The following is a 14,628-nucleotide window of genomic DNA, read 5'->3' as shown; positions in this document are numbered from 1 at the left end:
CTTGGATATTTGCCCTGAGAGCTCAGCCAGGTTCACGGGGGTGGGAGCCGTTCTTGAGAGGTCCTGTTTAGGGCTTTAAAGGACTCCAAAGTGTGTTGGGGAACAAATGGGGCACCCAATGGAAGCAGAACATCCATTGGTGGTCTTGGTGATGTTGGGAGGGGTAGGGGGTGGGTGGGGAAGAGAGAAGTCTCTGCTGCTTCCTTCCTCCAGCTCTGATGGGGCCGGCGGGGGGGGGGGCGCAGGTGGATGGACTCTCCTCCTTGGGGGGGTGTCTCCCCTCCAGTGCCAACTGCTCACCTCCGCTGGGTCTCCCCTCCCTCCCTCTTGGGCAGATGCAGTATTACCCCGACACGCTGAGTCGTCTGGTGGCCACAAACCTCTTCTACTTCAAGAGCAACTGGCCGGACATCCGGGCGGCTGCCCCCCTGTTCGTAGGTGAGGTGGGCAAGGGGCACCCTGGGCAGAGCGATTGGTTCCTGGCCACCCCTTTGTCCCCCAGCTGGGCATCAAGGGATTTGCCCCTTGTGTTGCCCGGAGCATCACCCTCTTGCCCTTCCCCCCCAGGCTTCCTTGTCCTCCATGTTGACAGAGAGCACAGCCAGCAGCTGGACCTGGATGAGCTCATTGCCGGTGAGTCTTAAGGGCTGGCGCAGGACGCTTTGCTGCCTGAGGTCTTCCCCCTCCACCCAGGTGGTTCCTGGTGCCCAAGGCCAGCTCCTGTCCCTTTGACAGCTGAGGCTGGTCCTTCCCGCTGTGTTCTCCCCCCCCCTTCTCTGCCAGTCAAAATGGAACACTGCTACTCAAGACAAGTGATGCGGTACCCTTTCAGCCTGGCTGGGGTGAGGGTGGCAGCTCCTGGGGAGGTTTTGCTAGGTTTGCCCTGTGCCCTTGCAGCTGGGCGCTGGGGTTCTGTGGCAGAGGCAGCCTGTGGAGGATGCAGGTGGCAGAGGCTGGCAGGGAAGTGTCTCCCTCTGAGGCCGCCTACAGATGTCAGCTCAGTTTCGCTCCACCTCCAAGGCAGCGTCTGCCTTGACACCCATCTCGGAAAGAGGTCGAAAATGCAGGTCACGGACCCAGCATGCGTGCTGCGCTAATGGGCCACAATGTTCTCATTTTCTTCCTGGGGACCATCACCCCCTTTATTGGTCTTTCTATACAAGGAGGTGGTTGAGACTACGAGGGTTGGGTCTGTGGGGAGGTGGGAACTGGAGAGAGCTGGAATCCTTCCTGGCAAAAACCCTGCAAAGTGCAGACAGCACCCGGCCAGGGACCACCCGGGCATTGCAGGCGAGGGCTGCCAGTCCTTTGGGTGGGACCTGAGGAGACTGGGTGGGGGGGCACCTGGACCTCTGGCCGCACTCGGGTGTGCTGGGGCTGGAGACCCAGCAATGTGAAGTGGGGCGATCGGGCACACAGACATGCCCGGCGCAGGTCCCTCCCTGAGCAGGGATCTGCCCTGCAGCGGAGGAAGCCAGTTGGAGTAACGAACTTTCCTGGATTTTGGGGCTGTTTTTCCTTGTCAGCAGTGACCTCATCGCTTAGAGTAAGACTCGGAAAATCTCTGCGCTTTCCAGCAGAGCTTAAAAACCACTAAAAAAGGGAAAACTATCTTTCCGTTGGCTGTTGGAGTGGTCCTGAAGAGAGGCCCGTCTGTTTGCAGTAGTGGGGGGGGGGATGCAATTTGGGAGCGGGGAGGCCAGGCTCCGGATGGGGTCACCACAGCTTCCCGTATTGAGCGGGAGGCGCTCTGCCTGCCAGCGCCCCGTCTCTCCCCCCCCCCCCGGAAAGCTCCTGCAGCTGGCCAGTGCTGAGCCACGGGAAGCGGCTCTGCACATAAATCAGGCCGCCTCGTTCGCTCTGCAGGGACCGAGAGTCTCGGATTTGCAGTGTAAACATGCTACTGGAAAAATATTATTGTATCTCTGCTGCTTAAGAGGAACTCTTGGCGTGTGCTCCCCATCGCGGTTGGGTCTGTGCCAGCAGGCGGAGCGGCTGAGCGCCCAGGGCCCTTCAGAGGCTCTGGTGGGGTTTGCCAGACTGCGCGCTGGCTTTTGCTCATTGCCCTCCAGGTCACAGAGTGGGGGTCTGGCTCCCAAGCAGGATAGGGCCCAGTCCAGGAGTGAGGTGGATCCAGGCTGGGGGTCTTTGGGGTGGAGGAGTTTGAGGATAATAAAGGCCACTTGGGCCCAAGCTTGGGGAGAGTGTTGTTTGGCTTGTTGCTCACAGGCTCTGCTTCCCCCCCCCCCCCAGCTCTGACTGTGCTGCTGAAGGATCCCGTGACAGCCGTGCGGGTGAAGGTGGCCGAGACCCTGGGCCGCCTCGTCAGGATTGTTTGAGGGCCTCCAAGCACCCCGTGTGGGACCCCGGCAGGACATGTAAAGGAGTGGTCTTCACCGGACAACTTTCTTCCCTGCTGCACCTCAAACCCGCCTTGGCAGGAGGCCCCTTCCAGGCACCTCACGTCTTCCAGAGCACTCGCTGAACGCCGTCCGTGTGGGGCAGGGGAGGCCCACGACCCCAGGACTCTTCCGGCGCCACGACCCCCACTTGTACAGTCCATAGTCACGTGTTCCAAGTGCACCCCCCCCCCCGAGGGACAGGCCAGAGCTGCTCTGCATGAGCCGGCTGGTCCAGGCACCAGAGCACAGAAAAACCCTTTCCAGTGCTGCCTCTTCTACAATCCCCCCCCCACGGGCTTCTTCCTCTCTCCCCCCCATCAGGTGTGGACTGTCTGCTCTTCTTAACACGGATCTGGGACTTTGGGGAGAAGCAGGGGCACTTCTCCCATTGTGCACAGAGGAACTGGCAAGACCCCCTCCCGCCCTTTCCAAGAGCTTCCACAGGTTCATCCATTGTTCCTCTCAGTAGAATTTGTACATAAAACCAGACAACCTATTTTTAATAAAGTATTTGCTTCTCAGAAACGCAGTGTCAAGGCTTCCTTGGCTATTGGGGACTAGTACTTTGCATAGGATTTTGTAGAGCTGCTCTGGAGGGTAGGACTCGAACCCATGGCTTCGAGTTACCAAAAAGGAGATTCTGGCGAAAGGTCAGGAAGAACTTTCGGAGAGTAAGAGCTGTTTGACAGTGGAGCAGACTCCCTTGGGAGGTGGGGGGGCCTCTTTAAGCAGAGGTTGGATGGCGTCCTGACAGGGACGCTTCAGCTGAGATTCCTGCACTGCAGCGGGTGGGACTAGATGACCCTCAGAGCCATGCATAAGGTGTAAATAGGTATAGAAATTGAATTAATAATAAAAGTAGGCAGGAAGACCTTCCTTGAGGCCACCGTCAGCTCTGCCCTCTATTTTTAGGATTCCTTCCTTTCCTGGGACAAAGGAGCCCATCCACAATCGTGTATCTAAACCATTTAATCATAAAACTAGCATTGCAGGCTTCAGTCTCTGCCCAGGGCGTTTCTGCTGCCCTGGGAAAGCGAGTCAGGAGGTGCAGCCCCACCCGGGGAGGGAGGTTACGTGAAGAGCCGGACGGTGGCATCTGCGCCTGCAGAGAAGACCCAGGGCTGGCTGGGGTGGAAGACGACGTCCAGGACCCCCAGGTCATGGGTCAGCGCGTGGCCCTTCAGCACTTTCACCGGAACAATGAGCGGATTCTGAAGCAGGTCGCTGCATTGGGGGGTGGGGGGAGAAGAGTTTGATTGATTCCCTCTCACACACTGGCCCTTATGCAGGAGGGTTCCCCCCAACAATCCTTCCACTCCCCCCCCCCCTACTCACTTGTAAACCATGCCATGGCAAACGATGACGCTGCCGTCGTCTGAGCCAGAGGCAAAGAGCGGGTAGTGCGGGTGGAAAGCCACGGCCCTCAGCGCTGCCTTGTGGTGCCTGCCGGGAGAGAGAAGGTCAACCTCATCCAGCCACGGCGGTGCTCCTCTGTTGCTTCACAAGCCCCAGCGGGAGAACCTCCGCGCAAGGAAAGGGATGGGGGATTTCTTTGCCTCAGGCTCTCACCCCTCCTGCTGCCAGCAAGCGTGTGTGAGGAGAGGGAGAAGCAGTAGATCTGCACAGAAGTGAGTCTACAATGGGCTAGAGGCAGGGAAGATTCAGACAACCCAAAGTTCTATAGACTGGAGATGCATCCAACTTCCACTGGGAGGCGACAGCTGGAGTGGATACAGGAGGGGGCTAAACCTGCATGCCCACCTCTGCAGCCACGGGAGGGGGGGGGCAGGAAGAGGGTGTCACCTTGCCAGTCAAGGGCAACAGCAGCAGGTCTCTGGGCGGTGGGAGTGGGAAGCCTAGAGGCCCTCCCCCAAGATCCGTCTTGGCCCTGCACCCACCCCTGGCTTCTCTGCTGACTGACCTCAGCACCCGGTAGGGCTTGGTGGACAGGTCCAGATCAAACCAGGCGAGTTTGCTGTCGTAGCTGCCGCAAATCAGGTTGTCACCTAAGGGGGGAAGGAAGCAGGGAGCCTTCAGCAAGGGCCGATCCGCCTAAGGGCGCCTAGGCGCTGCAGCGCCAGTGGGCGAGGGGAGGCATAACGCAGAGTCCTCTGGGGTAGCCGGCAGGCATCTCCCCCTTGGAGGACCCACCACGTCCATCCTATGTGCCAAGTGGGTCTTCTCCGTGGACACCGCTGCTGCTGCTGCTGCCCAGGCTCCGCTCACCTGCCGGATGGAGGGCCACACTGGAGACCCACTGGCAGTTGGCGTGCAGCTTCTTGGTGAGCTCCTGCTTGAGGAGGTTGTAGACACGGATGAAGCGCTGCGTGGCCACGAAGAAGAAGGGCCTCAGCGGGTGGAAGAGGACGCGCTGCACTTGGCCCTTGCTGCGCTGGAAGGGCGCCTGGCTCCAGCGCTTGCTGGCCTGGTGGATCAGCACCTGCAGGTGGCTGTTGTCCTGCACCACCGTGGCAAAGTAGTCACCTTTTGCATGCCAAGTCACCTGCTTCAGGGGCTGAGGGAGGGAGGGAGGCAAGACAAGGCTCTGTGTGTGTGTGCAGGCAAACAACATCACACACACAGTTTCTTAGATGCAACATAAATAAGGTTCCTAAGCAGAGAGGTGGCTCCCCTCCTTGCTTTGGGCTTAGCAGAGCAGGCATGAGGCTAGTGGGCAGAGAGGGTCCACGCCCCCCCAGCAAAGGCCTCCTCCCACCCTGGGCTCCAAAGCCCCCCTTCCTCTCCTCGGGTACCTTTCCATGCCGGACAATGAGCCGCACTCCCCGGCTCCTCTCCTCTCCCGTTGCCTCCTCCCAGGTGACAGGCTGTGGCCGCTCCTCCTCGGGGGGGACGTAGGAATCCAGGAGCTGGTCCGTAGCTCCATACAGCAGCTTGTCTCCAAGGCTGGGGTTCACCAGTAGCACCGACTGCTCCCTGCAAGGCAGGGAATGGAAAACAAAGGTGAGCCTGGGGGGGACGGACGGATGGACGGGACGGGACATTGTGCTTGCTGAGTCCCAGGGGTGCAGAGAAGCAACGGTCCCAGCCATGGCAGCCTGGAGCTGCCTCTGAGGTGGGTCTGCAGAAGCCACCAGGCAAAACCTGGGGTGTGGCACAAGGACACCCTCACTGGGCGGGATCAGAAGGGGCTCCTCGAGTCCCACGTCCTGGGGCTAGTTTCACAGGCTGTTCTGAAAGCTGCCAAAAGGGGGCATGCAAACATTTTAACAGAAGAAAGCAGAGGCCTGCCAGATGTGCCACAGGTTGCCCACAAGCAAGACACGATGGGAGCAGCCCTCTTCTGCTGTCCACCCGCCCAAGCCTTTTGGTGGCACAGGCTGCCTCTGCCCCTGGACCTCCCATCCAGCCACTCTGCGCAAGACGGTCCTTCCTCCGTGCAGGAACCCTGGCAGCCCTCTTTCGGAGCTGCCTAAGCGGGCGCTCAGCACATCTTGCAGCAGCACCAAACCCCAGGCAGGGGGGACCTGCTGTGTGAAGAAGGGGCTCTTCCTCTGTCTCCTGCGTCTCCTGGCAAGCAGCTTCATGGGGTGACCTCCCTCTCCCTCTCCCCCTGCCCTGAGTTTGAGGATCCTGGGGGTGTCTGTGCATTTGTCCTCTGGCTCTCCTCTCTCAAGAGTTCACAAACTACGCTGCCACCTCCCCCACTACTTCAGAGTGGCCCCATGCAGAAGGGCCCCAGTGTCTTCCCCATGGCAGGCAACCTTCCCAGCAGCACCGTCTCCTTCTGTTGAGGAGGGGGCCAGAACCATGCTCAGCATCTCTAGCTGAGCTGCCAGGAGGTTTGCATAAAGGCCCTGCCAGGGTGACATGGGCCGTTTTGTTTGTGACCGCTTCCCTAAGGATACCAAGCATGAGCCGGCCTTTCCCTTAGGATCCCTTTTGTGCTATTCACCCAGCCAGAAGAGCCCCGTCCGCTGATCCTTCAGAGACCCTGCTGCCTTCCCTCCTCCGCCCTGAATGATTCTCCGCCTTGGCTGCTCCCTGGGTGCCCCTGGTCCCAGAAGGGAGAGGGTACTCACACAGCAATGCCCACGAGGCAGACGGTGGGGTTGGGGTTCCAAGCCAAGCTCTTCACTGCGCCTTCCACTGGGAGGGTCTTCACACACCGTGCCGTGCAGACCTCCCAGAACTTCACCGTCCCGTCATCGGAACCTGCACAAGCCCAGGCAAGGGTGAGAGTGGCCAGAGGGCTGCCTGCCTCTTCCCAGAGGGTAAGGGGCCCCTGCTCCCCTCCCCACCGAGAAGCGGCTTGTGCTCCCGGTGCCCGTCCAGAGCCACTGCTTACCTGAGGCCAGCCACTGTCCACTGGGGGAGACGCTGAGGCAGCGCACCAGGCTGGTGTGGCCACGATAGACCTGGCGAGAGAAAGAGGGGAGTGAAGCCGGAGTGGAAAGTGGAGCAGGCAAGGCTGGAATGATGGCCCAGAGACTTCTCACACTGCGCTCTCACTGCCCACTCCATTGAATAGGGCTCCGGGGGGGGGGGGGGGAGCGCAGTACTAGACCCCTGGCTGCCTCTTCCCTCGTTTACAGTTAGGACTTGCCCTTCTTATACCCTGCTCCCACCCACAGCATAAAAGCTGGAGAGGGAAGCAGAGGGGGCGCTGCCTCCCCTTGGTGGGGTCCCTCGAAAGCCTTACCAAGGCCTGCACGGTGGGGAACGGCTGCAGATCACGCGGCTTGGGCAGTTTGGGGATCAAATCCTCAGGATCCACATTGACCTAGGAGAGAAGGAAGCTGTGAGCAAACAGCATGCAAAAGGCTTCCACCTTCCATGGGGCCCTCTGCTCCAGAAAGGCCGCTTACCGTAAGGGGAGAGGCCAGACTCTTTTGTGCAGGCTCCCAGCAGGGCATATCCCTGTAAGGAGAGGTCTGCCTCTGGAAGCCAAGCTGACCTTTGCAGTCTCAAACCCTACCCCTCTCCTGCACACCAGCATCTCCAGTCCTGCCCCTTAACTGCCTTGTGTACCAGTACATTTTACGGATGTGTTGTCTATGGAACTACAGGTGTGTTTAATGGTTTGATGGAACTGTTCAACTGCGGGTTTTAATTTGGTGTGGATTTAGTACTTGCAAGCTGCTTAGAAGCCATTTGGGCAGGTGAGTGGCATATTCCAGGGCCACCCCCCGGTGGGCCTTGGTCCCAGTCCACCTGCATTCCTGGCCGCCCCCACCCTGGCCGAGACCTGCACCTTCTACATACCCGCATCTTCCTCTGGCGTGGGCAGAGGTATAGGTCCAGGCAGCGCTCAAAGCGCTCGTGGATGAAGCGGGGGTAGGCAGGCACCCGGCGCAGACAGTCATGCCGGCGGGGAACAAAGCTCAGCTTGCGCTCCGAAGGCTCCTGTTGCTCCCAGGCCAGCTTCTGCAGGAAGAGGGAGAGAAAGAGACCGAGGTCACCTGGAAGTAGAAAAGCGGGTGGGACCCCAGGAGACCCTCTGCCTGTTCTGCCTCCCCACCTGACTCTCTTTCCCTGATCCAAACACACACCCGCCCCGGCCACCCCCATCCTGCTCCACCTCCTGCTGGCTCACCTCTTCCTCAGTGGGGAGGTACTCTGGCGGAGGGTTGTATGATTCCTCATGGCCGGGCAGAGGGAGCTTGGGAGCGGGAACATGCATCTTGTGCCGCCCCAGGATGGAGTTGGGATCTTCTTGAGCCCAAAGGTCGTAGAAAGCAGGCGTGTCCTCCTTGGGCTTCCGGGGCTTGATCCAGCCCATCTTGATGGCGTGGACCAACCTGGAGACCTGCAAAGGGGGACCTGCTCAGCAAGGAAGCAGCTCCTGGACAAGGCCTTTGGAGCCAGGAGAGAGAGCTGCCTTGGGAAGAGGCTGCCTTCCTTGTGCTCAAGGTTCCCCTTGGCAAGGGCCTGAGCTGATGCCTCTCTATTCCTCAAGTGGGGCCACAGCATCGCCTCCTTCCGAGGAACCTGCTTTTTAACACTCGCAATTTGATTTCCTTGTTTTCCTGTGTTCCAGGCAATAAACCTTCTTCTTGATCAGGTACATTTAAGCTTTCCTAACTGCCTAGATGTTGCTTTCCCTGCATGCTAGCAGCGAGTCTTTTCAGGGGCAGATAGTGCTGGCAAGCCCTCCAGGGCCCCTTGCTGGACCCAGAATTGGCCCAGGAACGTTTAGGACCAGGTGCCTCCACCTGCCTGGGGAGCAGAGGTCAGGCTTTGCACTGAGTGGATGTCTCTTCTGACCAGGCTTGACCAGCAACATCTTGGTGTGCAGCAGCAGCTGCTGTAGCCAGTTCTGTGCCCTGGCTTCCGTGCCCAGAGCCAAATGCTCACTGTAGCCAGGAGGAAGAGGTGGCTCAAGGCATTTCCAGCATGGGGGTCCTCAGGGGCAGGGCTGCCCCCGGGGTATACTGATTGGGGGGGGGGGTCCTTCTCTCCACCAGGGTGGGCCCTCTAGTTGGGGAGGAGCATATGGGGATTAATGAGAGCACCTCAAGAGATCTGGGTAGGACTCCAGCATGGCTTGGAGATCCAGGCCTCATAATGCCTGAATCTTCTGCCCCCCCCGCCCCCGTGCTTGATGGGAGACGCCTGGCCCAGACCCCTCCCCTCCCTCCCCTGCTTACCTTCTCCTTCTCAATGAGGGAGGGGATGAAGCTCCGCTTGTCGGCTGGGCGGTTTGTCACAGGATGGATCATCACTTGGCTGCTGAAGAAGTCGATGGCGGGCTGCAAGAGAGACGGGGCTTAGGAGGGCGGAGCTGAAGAGTGGCGGGGGGAGAGGAGGAGCCTCATTGCCATTGGGAGGCAGGCCTTTCCTTACCTCGTAGGGGTTGAAATTTACATCCCCAAACTGGCCCCTCTGGAGACGGTGCACCAGATCCACCTGCTCGTCAGACAGCTTGACGTCCACTCCGGTCATCTTGTCCTGGACAGTCCGCCTGGGGTGGGGTGAAAGGGGAGGGTGAAAGGTGTGTGTTGGGGGGGCGCAGACAGGCTGCCCACCCTGCCGACCAGCCCTTGCTGGGCACAGGTGGCAGAAGTATAAGGGCCTGAGTTGTTGGTAGGACCCAAGTCTCGGGCTAGCCCTGTGGTGGGCACACTTGGTCAGTCTCAGCCCTGTCTGTAATGACACTGGCTGACTTTCTGGGGCAGCTGCAAAGACGGGTGGGATAATGCTGCACATGAAGCACTTGGGATGCGCAGAGGACATGACTGGACTGCTTGGTGTTTCCCCCTCCCTGGTCTATCCTCTGCCAGCTCAGAGCCCCTCACCAGTAGTCAGGGCTCTCCATCTTCTCCAAAAACTTGTCCAGCTCATCCTTGGTGCGGATGGGCCTGTAGATCTTCTTCCCATCCAAGTCATAGCCAATGTGGGGGAAGTCCTGGTACCACTCCACGGGGATGTTCCCCACTGTGTTGCGGATGTCCTGGAGGAGGAAGAGGGCGAGGGATAAGAGCAAAAGCCAGCTCTGGAGGCCTGAAGGCACCTGCTCAGGTTCAGGGGAAGTTCTGGAGGGCATTCTGCCAACGTGGGGATTCAGGGCACAGTCAGACAATGGCTGCGCTCCTTTATCTCAGGTCAGGGACAGAGGGTGGCGCTAGGGAAGGAGTTGTCGTTGCGGCACTCCTTGGTGTGTGGAGTGCCGCAGGGTGCAGTCCTTTCCCTGATGTTTTTCAATATCTTTATGCGTCCCCATGCCCAGATTGTTGGGCTGGGTTGTCATCAATATGCATTTTTCCATCTCTGCCATATTAAGCACTTGGTCCCTTACTGACGGTCACCTCCAGGCTTGATTACTGTAACTCGCTCTACACGGGGTTGCCCTTGAAGCTGACCCAGAAACTCCAGCGGGTGCAAAATGCTGCAGCGAGGCTCCTTACGGGGTCCTTGCTGCGGGATCACATTCATCCAATGCTTTAGCAGCTGCACTGACTCCCGGTGGAGTACAGGGTCGGGTTTAAGGTGCTGGTTTTGACCTTTGAAGTCCTATGTGGCCTAGGACCCTCGTACCTACGGGACCGCCTCTCCTGGTATGCCGCGCAGAGGAACTTAAGGTCCATAAATAACAACACTTTGAAGGTCCCAAGCCTCAAGGAGGTTAGATTGGTTTCGACTAGGGCCAGGGCCTTTTCAGCCCTGGCCCCGACGTGGTGGAACGCTCTGTCACAAGAGACTAGGGCCCTGTGGGATTTGACATCTTTCCGCAGGGCCTGCAAGATGGAGCTGTTCCACCTGGCCTTCGGCTTAAGACTCCTCTGACCCCTTATACGGGATTTGGTATACAAATTTTTCCTTGGCTTTTTTGCTGGTCCATGTAGGACCAGCATGGATAGCTGGCTCGGGTGAATATCTGATGTTTCCTCTCTTTATGGTCTTGATTTATGGGCTACTACTAAAATGAAGCTGCATTTTAAGCTGTAGCCCTGGCCAGGGAGGACGGGGTATAAATAAAATTATCATCATCATCATCATCATCTCTCACGCACACACATCCCACAATGGCATGTCCAAACCTGCTCCCCTCCCTCACCCATGAATGGGCTCTTGCAGGATGTCCAAGGGAAACCAAGACTGCTCAGCACCACCCCTGGCTTGGCCTCAAATCCTGACTGCACCCCCAAACCAGGCAGGGTGGATGCAGAGGCACACAGAGAACCACAATGCCTGCTGGCAGCCTCTCCCTACCCTGCTGGTTTGCAGCTGGCGCCATCTGGTAGGGGCAGCTTCATAAGGGAGCCAGGTGTGCCAGAATGATGAGGAGCAGCAGCCACCACAGGTGAAGAGGGGGCAGGGCGATGGGTTGGCCTAGCCTGTATCACAGACTTGGAGGGATGCTTCTGAAGACCTTCTCAGGGGACCATGAAAATGCCACCAGATGCAACCGGCTTCTCTCCTCCCTCCTGACAGCGTGCAGGAAGGCGGCCCTGCTTTGTATGCAGAAGTTCCCAGATGCGATCCCTCCCTCTCCAGTGAACAGGACCAAGGAGCAGGGCTGGGAAAGACCTCTTTGCAGCTGAAGAGGCTGCCTGTTGGAGAAGACAGCATGGGCCTAAGTGGGCTGCCCTGGCACAAGGCAGCCTCCAAGCCAGCAATGCCAGCAGGCAGGCCTCCCGCCAGGGGGCAAAGCATCCTCTTCTGGCTCCTCATCTGCCTCTCTTTCCAGCATGGCCACCCCTCGGTTCCTCTGCCGGGGTGTGTGTGGGGAGGTGGGAGGCCGGCATCTGGCAAATGCCGAAACAGGGCTGGGTGGGTTACGCTCAGCTGCTGCCTCTAATGGCTCCATGATTGGAACCACGGCCAGGGCGCCACCACCGAGCGCGGCAAGCGGCTCATTAAAGGCAGAGCTGGGGATTTATGAGCGCCCTTCACAAACTTGTTAAAAGAAAGAGGGGGTGGGGGTGGTCAGCAGCCGCGCGCAGAGGAGGGAGCCTCACACTTTCCAGCACTCGTAGGGCTGGCAGCCCCCAGCCCTCGGCTCGGCCAACTCCGCATCTGCTGGGACTCCATCTTTGCTGGGTGGGCCTCCGGCTGGGAAAGCAGAACTCAGTCTACACCCCCCGCCCCATGGTGGCAAAACCACCATCACCACTGTGAGCGTGTGCAAGTGTAGCATCTTGACTTGCCAAAGGACACTGCTGGAAACAGATCTGGAGAAGCACGTCAAGGCAGAGCATGTGTCCAAGAATGCAATGTGCCCAAGGTTTGGTTTCAGGCACAGGCGCTTGCAGAGACCTAAAGCTCTTTCCCCCAAAGAGGTGGGAGGTGTCACAGCCGTTCATTCATGGGCTCCTCAGCTCCATCCAGAACATTTCACCCAAGTGGAACCCAAAAGGCCACTGCAAACCACACAAGTTTGGAGACCTAACTGAATTGACCATTTTGGCATGCTCTGGAAAGACAGAGCAGGAAGCAGGAGAAGCACCTCATGTGGCTTTGGGTGTGAGATTGGAGGGCACCCCAGGGAGCACATGTGGTGATGGGGGAGAGTGAAGAAAAACAGACAGAAGCCCCTTCCCAGAGGGGGTGGGGGTGGAGATAAATAGATCGATCTCCTTGTTTGACTTCTTACAGCCATTGCTATCTCTCTCTCCCACCCCCCTCCCTCTTGCTCAAGGGCAGAGAGCACAAGAGAAAGAGAAGGGGGACCCCTCCTCCCAATTACAGGCTGTCTGGGAGAGAGGTGTGAATGCGACCTCTGGCCTTGCATGCTCAAAGGCTGCACCATCTGGTTCCCATAAGCACACACACAGGAAGCAACAAGTGGCTGGGGTGATGGTGGTGGAAGTGGGTGGTGGAGGAAGTTAAGGTCCCTGGAAGAGAGAGAGAGAGAGAGAGAGAGGGAGAGAGAGAGAGAGAGAGAGGGAGAGAGAGAGAGAAGATAGCACCACCCCCAAACTCCCCTGGTCTATCCACTCAGCACCCCTGGTCTCCCTTTCTAGGGTCCTGCCAGGAATTTTCCAGCCGGGACAGCTTGGCTGGGCCTGGGGAAGAGGAGGAGGAGGATGCCAGCTCCAAGGACGTCCAACTGACTCCCTTCCAAGGCATTCCCTCGGCATGACCAGGCTGCACGTGCAAAGAGCACTGCAGAGCCCCTCTGCGCACTGCGCCAGGGGGAAGTGTCCCAGCAGCACTCTTTGCAAGGAAGAAACAGTTCATCAGTCCCGATGCCACCCCCTGCATTCCTCTGCCTACCAGTTGCCTTTGGCGTGGAATCACTGGAAAGCCCCCCCCCAAAAGAAGGTTCCAAGCACCCACACCAAGGGGGGAATAATTGGCCAGAGCAGAATCCTGCTCTGGTGTCAACTTCAGGTCTCAGCTCCCACTTATTTATGTTTTGGTAAAAGCAAGCTTCGGTCCCCCATGGCTTTGCCAAGTGCCGTGTGCCTGAAGGGCTTCAAGCTTCTCTTGCAAAGTCCTCAGAAACACAGTGGTGGGTTGAGCAGAATCCTGGCCTTGCCTCTCCTCTTGGTGCAGAATTTTGAGCCTTTTGAACTGGGGAAGAGGTCCAGCTGGCCTGCCAGGAGAGGGCTGAGAGGGGCTGGGGTGCCTGGTGAATCTGCTGCTGTTGCCACCACAAAGGTCAGGGCAAGACAATCAACGCCCTCTTCCTTGCGGGTGCCTTGCTTGGATTTCAAGCGCCAGCCAAGGCAGAGGTCAGCAGCCAAGAGCTGCTCCAGGGGAGAGTTTTCCCTCCTCTGTGGAAGCTGCCAGTAGCCCTCCATCCATCCATCCCCTCCCTCCCGCCTCCCCTGTAGTTAACACATCAGCCTGTGCGCTTACTCACAAAGGAGGCTGCAGCCCTCTACTCCCCCCCCCCCCCGCCACAATAGTCTTCCCCGCCTCCACAAGGAGCTGCCGTCACTCAGCCACACGTCTGGAAGTTGCTCTTGGAACAGCCCAGGCATTCCTCAGTGTGCATTCCTGGCAAGGGAAAGGATTCTTTTCCCAGTAGCACTTTCTTGAAAATAGCTGGTCCACGTGGAGGAAGGGGGGAGAAAAGAGGGACGGGGGAAAGGCAGGAGAGTGGAGGGATGCAGAGCGGGGTGGGGTGGGGAGGGAAGAGGACGGGGTGCCCCCCTCCACACACTGGACTGCTCAGATCTCTCCCCTCCTTTATGGAGACCCAGTGTTTCTTCATCTTCTTAGGAAGGAAGTGAGAGTGTGAATGGATGGCAAGGAGGGCAACTTGGCCACTAGGCTCCACCCCCCCCAAACAACCACCACAGGCAGCTACCCTGCGCTCTGCATCCCCATGAAAGGGGTGATCTGGGAGAAGGTGGGTTGGGAAGAGCCTTGCTGCTCTCAGGCGGAAGAGGAGGAATATCAAACCTGGTTATTCCAGACTACTCCTGCTGGCCACCCACTTATGAAAAAGGCTATTTTTTATGTGCTAAGTTGGTTATCCTCTTGGCTGTGTAAACAGAAGCAAAATATGGATGGGGAGGGAGGCCAAATCCTGGGGGTGTCTAGCCGGCGAGGCAAGGGAGAAAAGTCAGTCTGGCATCCTAGTCTCTTGTTGCGCATTTATCCCCCACCCCCAAATCTCCTGGCTTCTGAGCTTCTGCAGAGAAACAGCCAGGAGGCGCCCAATTGTTCTGCACCTCGGTGAAGGCTTTACTCTGCCTCCACTCATTTGGGAGAAAAACTATTGGGTATGTAGCTGAGTGGCAGAAATCCTTGGTATCTCCAGAGGGCAGGTGCTGGCAAAGGCCTTTTGCTGAAAGAGACATGGGAGAACTGC

At 58.3% G+C, this 14,628-nt stretch overlaps 2 protein-coding genes across 3 annotated transcripts in view; one reads left to right on the top strand and one right to left on the bottom strand.

The window, feature by feature from the left end:
• Positions 1 to 2,927, top strand: part of MROH1 (maestro heat like repeat family member 1) — a 48,000-nt gene extending 45,073 nt beyond the window's left edge. For both annotated transcript variants that reach the window (XM_035124609.3, XM_035124605.3), the window contains 3 exons: positions 336 to 438; positions 568 to 633; positions 2,254 to 2,927. In XM_035124609.3, coding sequence (XP_034980500.2) covers positions 336 to 438; positions 568 to 633; positions 2,254 to 2,339 — 255 coding nt within the window. In that variant the 3' untranslated portion in view covers positions 2,340 to 2,927. The remainder of the gene's footprint in view (positions 1 to 335; positions 439 to 567; positions 634 to 2,253) is intronic.
• Positions 2,928 to 3,356: 429 nt separating this feature from the next.
• Positions 3,357 to 14,628, bottom strand: part of BOP1 (BOP1 ribosomal biogenesis factor) — a 72,612-nt gene continuing 61,340 nt past the window's right edge. The window contains exons 4-16 of the mRNA XM_035124614.3: positions 9,659 to 9,813; positions 9,207 to 9,324; positions 9,011 to 9,112; positions 7,957 to 8,169; positions 7,626 to 7,787; positions 7,063 to 7,143; positions 6,709 to 6,778; positions 6,443 to 6,575; positions 5,156 to 5,336; positions 4,629 to 4,917; positions 4,324 to 4,408; positions 3,738 to 3,845; positions 3,357 to 3,626 (exon numbers count right to left, since the gene is read on the bottom strand). Of these exons, the coding sequence (XP_034980505.3) occupies positions 3,473 to 3,626; positions 3,738 to 3,845; positions 4,324 to 4,408; positions 4,629 to 4,917; positions 5,156 to 5,336; positions 6,443 to 6,575; positions 6,709 to 6,778; positions 7,063 to 7,143; positions 7,626 to 7,787; positions 7,957 to 8,169; positions 9,011 to 9,112; positions 9,207 to 9,324; positions 9,659 to 9,813 (1,851 nt within the window). The 3' untranslated portion in view covers positions 3,357 to 3,472. The remainder of the gene's footprint in view (positions 3,627 to 3,737; positions 3,846 to 4,323; positions 4,409 to 4,628; positions 4,918 to 5,155; positions 5,337 to 6,442; positions 6,576 to 6,708; positions 6,779 to 7,062; positions 7,144 to 7,625; positions 7,788 to 7,956; positions 8,170 to 9,010; positions 9,113 to 9,206; positions 9,325 to 9,658; positions 9,814 to 14,628) is intronic.

This window comes from Zootoca vivipara, chromosome 8 (genome assembly GCF_965207765.1).
Source record: "Zootoca vivipara chromosome 8, rZooViv2.hap1.1, whole genome shotgun sequence".
Taxonomy (NCBI): Eukaryota; Metazoa; Chordata; class Lepidosauria; order Squamata; family Lacertidae; genus Zootoca; species Zootoca vivipara.
Note: the sequence above shows the minus strand (reverse complement) of the source record. Positions and strands in the feature narration are given on the sequence as shown.